General features: G+C 36.9%; 1 protein-coding gene across 4 annotated transcripts; it reads left to right on the top strand.

Moving 5' to 3' along the window:
- Positions 1-579: 579 nt before the first annotated feature.
- Positions 580-10,173, top strand: LOC107792537 (putative pentatricopeptide repeat-containing protein At5g52630). 4 transcript variants are annotated; one of them, XM_075252493.1, is made up of 5 exons: positions 580-2,555; positions 6,101-6,299; positions 7,124-7,236; positions 9,512-9,581; positions 9,721-10,173. In XM_075252493.1, exon 1 carries the CDS (start codon positions 715-717, stop codon positions 2,548-2,550), a length of 1,836 nt encoding a protein of 611 aa, XP_075108594.1. In that variant the 5' UTR covers positions 580-714; the 3' UTR covers positions 2,551-2,555; positions 6,101-6,299; positions 7,124-7,236; positions 9,512-9,581; positions 9,721-10,173. The 4 variants fall into 4 exon arrangements, with proteins under 4 accessions (XP_075108594.1, XP_075108595.1, XP_075108593.1 ...); XM_075252495.1 differs by having other exon boundaries at positions 607-2,555; positions 6,101-6,352; XM_075252494.1 differs by lacking the exon at positions 6,101-6,299 and having other exon boundaries at positions 9,467-9,581.
- The last annotated feature ends 1,530 nt before the right edge of the window (positions 10,174-11,703 follow it).

The raw sequence follows: 11,703 nt of genomic DNA on the forward strand, positions 1-11,703 counted from the left end.
TTAGCTATAACATAAACAGAAAGCATTCCTTATTCTATATGTTCAAAAGCATAATATCACAAGGTTCTTTTAATATCACGGCAAAGAATTGATAGCATACTGTTCTATTCCATAAAAGTAAACTTAGAACTAGATATTCTGGCATGACAATTTAAAATTAAAGCTTATTCTTTTAGGAAGAAGATTAAACCCGGATGAAATAAATAAACTCAGTTGGTTAGATACTCGTGCTGATAACGTATTATGAAATAAGATCAAAATAAAATAATATATTAATGAAGACACGATATATAGGAGAAGAATGTACATGTTTTCTTATTCAAGAGAGATGCACCCAAAGTTCATTAGATGTAGTAAATAAAATGTATGAAGGGATTAAATGAACATCCATATACATTCACTTTATTTATAACATTTATTTTATTTTTCTTTTACAAGATTATTTCCTTTGCTCAATCAATCTTGAGCAAAGCTAAGGACTTCTCTTTATAGAACTTCTTAGATTTGTAAATTGCAGTGGAGTCGTCTCCTATCTTATCGGTCCCATATTTGGAAGAAGAACGACTAACGGAAGAATAAACTGGAAAGGACCCAAACAAAGAATACTTACCAAAGTCATTGCCTAAGTTCTTTCTTGTTACGCTTTGAAGCTTCATACAGGAACTCAAAATCCTCATTTTCGTATATCTTTAGCCATTTACTTGTTGCATTCTCATGAGCTACCCACTCGTGCATCAACCTGTTCAAGAAACAACCCACCACCTTTCACTCTCCCATTCACATTTCCCAAAACCCTCACTAAACCCACAAAATTTCGAACTCAACTTCCGAACCATATGCAACAATCTCTTGTCCCTAACCCAATCAAGATCCTTACTTAAAGGGCTTGCATTACACGCACATATAATCAAATCAGGCATTCAAATAATCCCACTTGTTTCCCACCACTTAATCAACTTCTACTCAAAGCTCCAACACCCACTTGATTCCGCACAAGTTTTCCATGAAACGCATTTCAAGTCTTCCACTACTTGGAGTTCAGTTATCTCTTCTCTTGCCCAGAATGAACAACCAATTCTTGCTTTACAGTATTTTCGTGAAATGTTGTATAATGGTGTTAGGCCTGATGATCATATTTTCCCTTGCGCGACGAAAGCATGCGGGATTCTTTCTGATTATCGTATTGGGCAATCGATTCATTGCTTTTCTTTGAAGATTGGATTTGAGTCTGATGTGTTTGTAGGGAGTTCTGTGGTGGATATGTATGCCAAATGCGGGAAGATTGAGATTGCTCGGGAGGTGTTCGATCAAATGCCTGAGAGAAATGTGGTTTCTTGGAGTGGAATGATATACGGGTATGCTCAAATGGGCAAGGACGAGGAAGCTTTGAGGCTTTTCAAGCTTGCTTTAGGTGAAAATTTGGATGTCAATGACTTTACCTTTTCGAGTGTGATTCGGGTGTGTGGGAATTCCACGTTGCTCGAATTAGGGAAGCAAATACATGGTTTGTGCTTGAAAACGAGCTATGATTCGTCTAGTTTTGTTGGGAGTGCCTTGATATCTTTGTACTCCAAGTGTGGTCTTGTTGAAGGCGCTTATCGTGTGTTTGATGAGGTTCCGCTTAGGAATTTAGGAATGTGGAACGCGATGTTGATTGCTTGTGCTCAGCACGGGCACGCTAGAAAAGTATTTGACTTGTTTAAACAAATGGAGAGTGTTGGAATGAAGCCAAATTTTATTACCTTTTTATGTGTTCTATATGCTTGTAGCCATGCTGGGCTGGTTCAAGAAGGAAAATTTTACTTTGATTTAATGAAGAAGCACGGAGTTGAGCCAGGAGATCAACATTATGCTTCCCTTGTGGACTGCCTTGGACGAGCTGGAAAATTGCAAGAGGCCGTTCAAGTTATTGAGGAGATGCCGATGCAACCAACAGAGTCTGTTTGGGGAGCTCTATTGACTGGCTGTAGAATCCACAGAAACACGGAATTGGCAGCTTATGTGGCCGACAGTGTTTTTGAGTTAGGTCCTGTTAGCTCAGGCGTACATGTGCTACTGTCCAATGCATATGCTGCTGCTGGTAGATATCAAGAGGCTGCCAAAGCAAGGAAAATGCTTAGAGACAGAGGTGTGAAAAAGGAAACTGGTTTGAGTTGGGTCGAGGAGGGAAATAAAGTCCACACATTTGCTGCTGGCGATAGATCCCACTCGAAGTCTAAGGAGATATATAAGAAGTTGGATGAATTAGGTGATTACATAGAGCAAGCTGGGTATGTTGCAGACACAAACTATGTATTGCAACAGGTAGCTGGCCAGGAAAAGAGTGAGACTATCAGGTATCACAGCGAAAGATTAGCCATTGCTTTTGCACTTATCACCTTTCCACCTGAAAGGCCTATTAGAGTTATGAAAAACTTGCGTGTATGTGGAGATTGTCACAATGCAATAAAGTTTATTTCTAAGATCACCAGAAGAGTAATTATAGTGAGGGATAACAATCGATTTCATCGCTTTGAGGATGGGAAATGCTCATGTGGTGACTATTGGTGACAAATGTAAGTACTATTACCTTCTGCTACTTTGTTTTTGATAAGTCATGTGGAGATATTGATGCATATCAGAAGTTACATCCAAAAAGAGACAAGTTTAAAGAGAGTGTAAAGAGCTAAGGAAATCTACCATGGCAACATGCAAAAAACATTTGCTGTGGCCAAGTTTAAGCAAAAATATACCGATGAAATAAAAGTTAGGCAAAAAAATAAATAAATTTGTGTTTGAGATTGCAATATTGTCCCTCTAGTATTTGAAGAATCTTGCATTTCTTTCCTTCCAAATGATTCACCAAATATCTTTGGAAATAGTGTTCCAATACTGTTACCTTCTGCTACTTCTACTTTAAAACACTAGAATGATTCTGTGTTATATTAAGACTTTGAGGAATTTGGTGTAATACATTTCGAATTTGTGTTGCATTCAAGATAAATCTTCTAATGAATTATGGGAAACCTGAACTTCAAAGAGATTAGAAACTTCTTCTTCTAGTCTCTTTTTTGTTTTTTCCTCTATCCATCTATTGGAATGACCTTTCTGGTCTCTTGCACATTTTTGGAAATAGTTTCTATAGGTTAGGCTCCTCGTGACCGATTGACAAGATATTACTCAGTTTAGAACTGCAAAAAATGCAACCATAATATCAATAATCCTCTATTTGGGAATCTCCCAATCTGCTCTTGATTGCTTGTATGCTTCCTACATTACTTGATTATTGCATTCAAGTGGAAAAGTGAAACTATGTGATTTGTGCATTGTTTTCTCCTCTCTGCACTTTTGACTCGGTGAATTGAATATGAAGATTGATTGGGAGGTCTGTAAAGTAATTAGAGAAAGAGAGGATATGTTGAAAGATAAGAGGAGAACAACCTTTTTTTTTTTTTTTTGATGAAGTAAGAGAATTTCATTAAAGGCATCAAGAAGATGCATAGCAAAAGAGAGTACAAGTAAATAGAGCAGACCTCCGTTGGATGTCCACACGCCACTAAACCCCACAAACCAGACCTTCGTTGGATGTCCACACGCCACTATGTGAAGCCAACGCGGAAGCCCACCTTCGTCGACTTTCCGACGATGTATTTTCTTCTAAGAGGTAAATCTTCAGCTTTTCTACCGGCTTTTCCCCCTCTATTTCAGTGTTTGGAGAGTGGAAAATGGCTAGAGAAGGGGATTCTTTCTTTTCTTTAGAGTCAAGAAAATTCATAACTAAGTCATTCAAGGATGGTGTGACTTGGCCAAAGATGGAGTGTGATGAGAATTGTCCGATAGTAAATGGTTGCATATTGCAAGGAGCTAAGATTTAAGGTGTTAAATGAGTATACCAATAGGAGGAAGAGCTTTCTGAGGACATATTGGTTTAGGATTGTTGGAAAGTGGGTTGGCTCACCAAAGGCTATTACATATAGGCGTTAGAGGCGTGAGAGCTAGCTTCTGGCTTGACAAGTGTCACCCTACGATGACACGAGTTTTCCTTTTAGATTCACTAGCGACGAGCAAACCACGATAATATTTTCTGAAGGTCGAAGATGGATTGATGGAAATTTTCTAAAGGTTGAAAGATGGAGTGAGATGTTAGGATGTGTTGACCCTAGGTATGACGGCGATGTAGTTGCACCTATGAGCACACATATTGTGTTTCGATTTTTTCAAGAAAGTAGGGGACATGTTTGGGGTTTTGTAGACGTTATATGTAGCAAGCATGACATGTCAAGGGTTAGTATTTTGGTGAGGAATGGTGGTAATATACCCAAGTCGGTAGTAGTTGATGATGGGTAGATTTGGTACATAGTTCGGTTGTTTTCAGAGTTTTACACTAAGGCCTTTTTTGTGTGAGAGAAGATTGTCGGGGCAGGGAAGAGAGAGGGAAGGGATTACGAGGGAGAGAGAGAGAGGCAGTGCATAAAAGAGGGAGAGTTTCTCATGGTTGGCAAATACGGTGGAGATGCCGAGAACGAGCATGTATATGGGTAAATTTGGCGGTTAGTTTAAATTGGGGGAGATGAAGAATTTAGCTAAGTTGCTCGAACTCTTTACTTTCGGTGTCGCACCCGTGTCGACACGACGTGAGGTGGGTGTGGGTGTAGGATTCATACCGGATCTGTTCAACCAATTTTGGGTACTTTGACCAAAATTGACGGAGGAATTCAGGACAGATACAATGATTTTTAAAAACAAAACAAAATTAGGGTGATACTAGAGAAAATGAAATACTTTGTATATAGATTTATATGTCAGTCCTTTTCCTTTTATCTCCTTGTAGGATTCTCCTTAACTATATTTTTAAATATTTGAATTATTTTAGCCAAATTGCCGCACCCGTATCCGTTCGTGGATCCGTACTCCCGAATCTTATAATTTAGATCATGAAGGATCCGGCCTCTAGATCCGCACCCGTATCGGACACCCGCACCCGAGCCCGAGCAACTTAGAAATTTAGAAACTATGGCAAAAAGATTAGAGTGCCCTTGAATTAGGTTTATGACATGGAGGACTATATTGAATCGGGTTACTAAAACACAAAGAGTGGTCACGTGTCTTAGGTTTGGGTCAAAAGCCCTTGGCCTCTTCTCTACTCAAGTTAGAGGCTAGGGAGCATAACTCTAGTGTTGTTATTGTAGAGAGGAAACTAGTTAGTGCCAAAGGGGTAACATCAGTGTGGTGACTCGTCGGGAGCACATAATTATAAAATGAGTAGGGGGAGGGCAGTTGTTTATAATGAGAAGTGGGACAAGCTAACTAAGGCTCGTCAAGGATTTCCAACCATTTGCAGTCTATTGAAACAACCACCTAAAACCTTCAGCTTGGAAAACCTTGAGTTGGTGTAAGAAAATGGGGGAAGAGGTAACCTTTTGGTGTATGATAGGAGGCATTGGGGGAAAGAGAGGGGTGGCATTGAGAGGAGAAGGGGGATAGGCTGAAGGATAGGTAGCTTATGGGTATTAAGACTATATCTTGAATAAGGGGGATGCGTGACCCAAACAAAAGGGTTACCATCAAGGCGGGGTTAAGGGAATTAGAAGGCGTATTTACTATGCTTGCAGGAAACTAAAATGAAGGTTACGTCAGATGCTATTACAAGAACTTTTTGGGGAGGGATGTGGATGAAGTATGACACCGTTCCGGCTTGTGAGAATGCTAGGGACATAATACTTCTATGGGACGAGAAAATTGGAGGTAATCAAAGTAAAAGAAACATAGAGTTCATGATAGGGTTTTGAAAGAGTGTACGAGTCTGTAGGGAGGGGTCGAAGAAGAGGGTTTGGGAGGAGTTGGCCACTTCTATAGTGGAAAGCGACCATGGGTGTTTGGGTTGGGGTGCTTCTAATCTTCTTGCTAGTTACCTACTCTTCTAATCTGTCAAAACTTCTTCTCTTGTAACCTTGAACTTCTAGAAACGCGAGAGCTGAAGTGTTGAACCTGTTTGTCAAACTTTTAGAAGTCAAATTTGAATATCTGACTTTGTTTCAGTTGCATATCACTTGACCTATAAGTTGATTGGAATGAAATAAATGGTTGAGAAGCTGTCTTTTCTAACACCACTTAATTTCAGTTCCTGAGCAGTCTGCCCACGCATGTACCCTGGAAGTATCTGGTAAATTTGCTGGTCTTATGAGGAGTTTCAAGGCATGTCCTAACAATGTTTTGCTTTATAAAGCTTCAATTCTGGAAGTTCAATTGCCATACCTTTTTTTGATAACCAAGAAATCCTTGAGGGCCATGGTGCACGTTCAAACTCGGTGGATAATGAGGTCCGCCCCTCTATTCTCCTCCACTTAAATGCGAGACTTTTGTCTGCGGCAGGGTACGAACCATATAGTTTCAGATTTTGGTTAACAGTTAGTTGAGGGATATTAGATTCCCAATTATTTATGATTTGGATTTTGGATAATCATACTACATAAATATATCTTACTAAGTTTAAAAGTAGAAGATTATATTTCCTTAGAGGATCGTAATAGAAGTGTTAAGTATTACTCTGTAACATGCATGAAGCACTGCCCTTGTAAAAAAACGTGAAACATTGTGGTCATGATTTTTGGCTATAGGCAAGACACAAGATGAGACCGGAAGTTATTTTTGCTTCATGTGATGGCTAATGTGTAAATTAATATTTGACACCCTATGATTCCCACCACAATGAATGTACTGGAAAATGAAACCCAATTCTGAAGTACTGTATTATTTCGACGAAGATGTTGGAACATGGTCTTATTTGGTCTTTAATTGTGATCAGCTCCAAATGATTTTATTCCTTCTGCTCATTTAAAAAATTAATGAAACAGTGTGACCAAATAATGCAAAGATACATAAATCTAGTGGTCATGTGCTCTTCCATTGCCCGTCCAGCGTTTGAGAAATCTCCCCTGCAAGTGAATAATATTCTAGATTTACTTATTTCCCCTTTCAAATGTACTCTGCGATAGTGTGGCCAGCGTTGTGTTAGTCCCATTATTTGTCACTTGAATGTTTGTCGTCTTCCGATTTGTAAAAAAGTGTAATTTCTTCTTGTCTGCGGTTTAAGTTTCCTGCTATTACTTGCGTTAATAACTGCAATATTTTCTAACCTTGGCAGCATTAGCAGCAAGGCTGGGCTGCTGGGATCAGGTTCATAATGCCTTTCAGACCGGCTTGCAGATTTAGCTAGCAACTTCTCTGCTTGCCGATGGATTAGCTGTTGCCGGGCAAGTAGGATCACACATTTCTTTCTTTTCCCCTTTTTTCGATTGATTTATGTTGAATCTGCATGATAAATTTGTGGAATAAGGACATATGGAAAGTCTGTCACTTGCCAATTGATTTTGATGGTTTTGACAGTGGAGATCGTTTTTGCTACTTTAGAAATAAAGCTACTTTCTTTACCATGAGTTAAAATAAATTACTGTGTATTACTCTCACATCTCTAAGGAAATGAAAAGGCAGATATTTGTTATCCCTAGAGGTGGCAAAATGGGTAAAAGAAAACAGTTATCAAACCATATTATCCATTAAAAAATGAGTTGGATAATGAACTTTTTAAAAACGGGTTGAATATGGATAAGAACCATATTATCCACTTAGAAAATGGTTAACCAAATGGATAACCAATGGATAACTAATGTGTTTAACTTTTACATTTGTGAAGCCTCAAACTGGGGGTTACTCAAATTTGGGAGACTAGGAATTCTCCCAAAAGTGATCATATTCAAGAAGACATGGATAATATGGATATCCAGATTATCCGCCGGATAACCCGTTTTTTATCCGTCTCAAATACGGGTCGAGTTGGATAATTTATCCGTTTGATAAATTACTGTGCATTACTCTCACATCTCTAAGGAAATGAAAAGGCAGATATTTGTTATCCCTAGTTTGCTTGAGGAGTAGTGTTCACCAAATATTTATTATGTTTGAGCTTAATGGTTGTCTAGAACACAGTTACAGAGCTTTAAACAAATTTTTGCAAGAGGATTTTTTGCAAGACGATTCATATGGAAGTCCTATTGTTACATGGGTAGGACAAAGAGAGTCCTTAAACATTATCAAAGCACCTCTCTCTGTTACTTTATTACTTTTACGTTTTCTATCTGAGGAAAGCAAAAGGCAGGGAGGAGCAGGGGCAATTTCAGTTGCTTCACTTTCCTGATTTAATTGCTTGGTCAATTTAGTGACAAAGTTCAAGACAAAAGGAGATTCCATGATTGGAGATGTAAATTCGGCTCAGTAATTATTTATTTTCAAAAGCCCGAAACCTGAAGTTATACTAGTCTAAGTTTCTAACAACTTAGCCTTAGTCCCAAACTAGTCAGGGTCGGCTATACGAATCCTCATTGAACATGTTTCTCTGTTTAAGCTCAACTCATGTCATCATCATACCAAATAAAAATATAAGTAAAAATTAAGTTAAAAATATATAAATAATAATAATAATGATAATAATAATAATATTAAAAGTTCTCTATATTATTACTAGCATATAAATCTATAATAAGGTCAAAATAATCCTAGAAAAGCAATAGGTTCAAAATCAATGTAGTAACAAGACTATATCCTATTTCCAACCAGTAGATATCATCTATATGGATCTTAGTCTAAGTTTCTATGAATACAAAAGAATTTACTTTCCTTTATTTCATTGCTTTTACTGACTTGATCCAAAATTTGAGTGATATCTAATGAAGGTACGAGTTTAGTTCCTATGTGTGCATGGATAGCAGACTAGGATGAAGCTGCAACATCCTCTACAAGAATAGTATTATTTGTAACGATGAGCTATCTTCAATGACTTCATGATGTTTGCAACTCATCAAAGAGTAAAATGATGATTCTCTCTTCAAAAGTGCCAATTTAGGAACATGGGGTATCTAATCATTTCAAGGTTCTTATACATAGTATTGAATTTTTCTTGGATGTTGAGCAAAGTTTCATGATTTTATCCTGCATAGTTCTTTGTAAGCTGACTATGCAGAAACTCATAAAATGGCTGTTACTCTATGTCATGGGCCATGGTGCTAGTTTTCGTTGACTATTCATTTTCATTTCCCCGCATTCTTTGTCTTACTGTCCTAAAGCATGTGTAAACACGTGACATGGTTTGAATGCCATTCTCGCAAGTGTGTTTGCACAGCTGCTACCATGCGAGTAATACATGCATATCTTTTTGATATACAGGGCCAGCCTATCATTTCTTTAGCATTTCTCTTTGATGGCTTCTACTTTGGAGCATCTGAAGTTATTAATTCTGCCTACTCGATTTAGTACTCTTTAACTATTCCATTTTATCAGCAGCCTTCTTTACCTGAGCTTATCTGGAGTCTACTGGAGACTTGAACACTTACAATTTAGAACTCTTTGTTTTCTACTTTTGATTATTTGCCAATCTTTCTGGAAACTGGTAGTTTATAGGAGAAAAGCTCACAAGTTACATTTTTGTTTACAGATAATGGTGTCACCATTGAGCATCCTTTTCTTGTTTTGTCATCAGGTCATATTTTGTTGGGCCTAAAGGGTTGCACTTGCACTATCCATCTTTATGACTGGTGTCGGATTCTGAGGTAATTTGCCATTTATTGATTCTTTATGATAATGAGAAAAGGGTGAAAATCATTCTTAGCACAACCTTCCCTTTTACTGAAAACCAAATTACTGATGACATTGAAAGCTTCCTAACTTTTTGTACATGTGCATGCGCAGGATAGCGGCAAGATCTGGAGCTTGGCTGACAGACTTTGTATGTGTCCAAGAACTTTCGACAATATTTTACTATTGAAGAGGAGCCTTAGAGCAATGGTAAAGTTGTCTCGGTATGACCTGCAGGGCACAGGTTCGAGCCGTGGAAGAAGCCACTAATGCTTGCGTTAGGGTAGGCTGTCTATATCACACCCCTAGGGTGCGGCCCTTCCCCAAACCATGCATGAATGCGGGATACTTTGTGTACCGAGCTATACAATGGATGTACTTTGCATTGAAAGACTGCATTCCATTCTTTTACAACTCTATTCTAAGTACAAAAATCAGGCATGAAATAAGAAATCCCTGTCTGGATATGTTGCTTGTTTTTGTAATTACATATAGTATGTATTATTTGTATATTATGCAATTCCAACTTTGTTTAGTATGAAATTTGAGTACACTGCATTTCGGTTCACAGAGATCTTTAAATTATGCTGGAGGAGATTCGCTTTTCTTTCCTTTATTTTCTGTTTCTTTCTGGTAATTTTGCTTTACACTGATAATGTTTTTCTTTTGAAAACTTGATCGCTAAGCCATTCTGGAAATATGGTGACATTCGACGATTACATTTTCGCAAGCTATTCCTATTCGACCTTTCATTTCATAACATATAATTTCAAAAGCTATTAACTATTCGAGTTAAAATATCAAGTATCTTTTCAAAATGTCTCTTGAAAATCCCTGTAGTCCCCAAAAAACAGTTAAAATCTATCGTATGACAACCTTTCTAAAAGAAGGCACCATCTCAAACTAGCCTGTTTGGCCAAGCTTCTTTTAGGGCCAAGAGTGTTTTTTTCTCAAAAAAGTATTCTCCCCCTCAAGAGGTGTTTGACTAAGTTTTTTGCGGGAGAACAAGTGTTTATGGGTAAAAGTAGAAGCAGTTTCTGAGAAGCAAAAAAAATTAATCTCTCTCTAAAAGCAGAAACAATTTTAAATTTTCTTCTTACCAAAACTACGCTTAGCAAAATTTTGTATATACCAAAATAATCTTACTTAATTTAAATTATTAAATAAGTTATAGTGACTTTTGGGATGAACTTTTATATTTGTTGAATGAGTTTTTGAAAATTTTAAATCATCTTGAAAGGAAAAAGTAATTTTTAATTTTATTTCATATTTTATTTAAATAAATAAAATACTTAATTATTATAATTAATAATAAATATTATCTTGATTATTTATCTACCTATATAATACTAACTATTAAGTAAATGTTTTCATGTATTTATTTATAATTTGATACTTAAAAGTATTTTCTGAAAAGTTTGGCCAAACACCAATTATTACTTAGTTACTTTTCAAATTGATTAGTCAAACACAAGCTGATTCTTTCCAAAAATACTTTTTCTAAAAATACTTCTCAAAATAAGCTGATGCTTAAAGTTTTGGCCAAACAGGCTATAATTCTAGCGAGAAAATATACACCCCCACCAATGGAAAGATCTTACATGCACTTAGTGTTTATACCAAATTAATTAATGTATGAATTGTGATGTACATTAACTTTTATTACTTAATCATGATTATACCAAATTAATTAATGCATGAATTGTAATTAATCATGATTAATGGATATATATATATATATAAAATCTCATTTTATCACCACCTTCTAAAAAGAATTTAAATTTTATCACTTAACTATGTTAAGTTAATATAATTTAATATAAACACTAAGTGCGAGTAAACAGTTTTCTCACTGTGAGCAGTGAGCACCACCACCATCACTTTTGCTACGTCTCTCTTTCTTTTTGCCTATTTGTGTTGAGTACCTAAGCCCAAAGGTTTGAACTTTTATTTTGGCTAAAACCGTGAAAAGTAGCAGGCAAAGACACATAGGAGCCACTTACACTACAATGATCTTTCTAGTGTTACATCGAAAGTTGACGGAGTGGGGTTGGCAAAGATCTAAGGCCACAACTATAAGTATGAATGTGAAGATGA

Source organism: Nicotiana tabacum, chromosome 4, assembly GCF_000715075.1.
Source record: "Nicotiana tabacum cultivar K326 chromosome 4, ASM71507v2, whole genome shotgun sequence".
In the NCBI taxonomy this organism is placed as follows: domain Eukaryota; kingdom Viridiplantae; phylum Streptophyta; class Magnoliopsida; order Solanales; family Solanaceae; genus Nicotiana; species Nicotiana tabacum.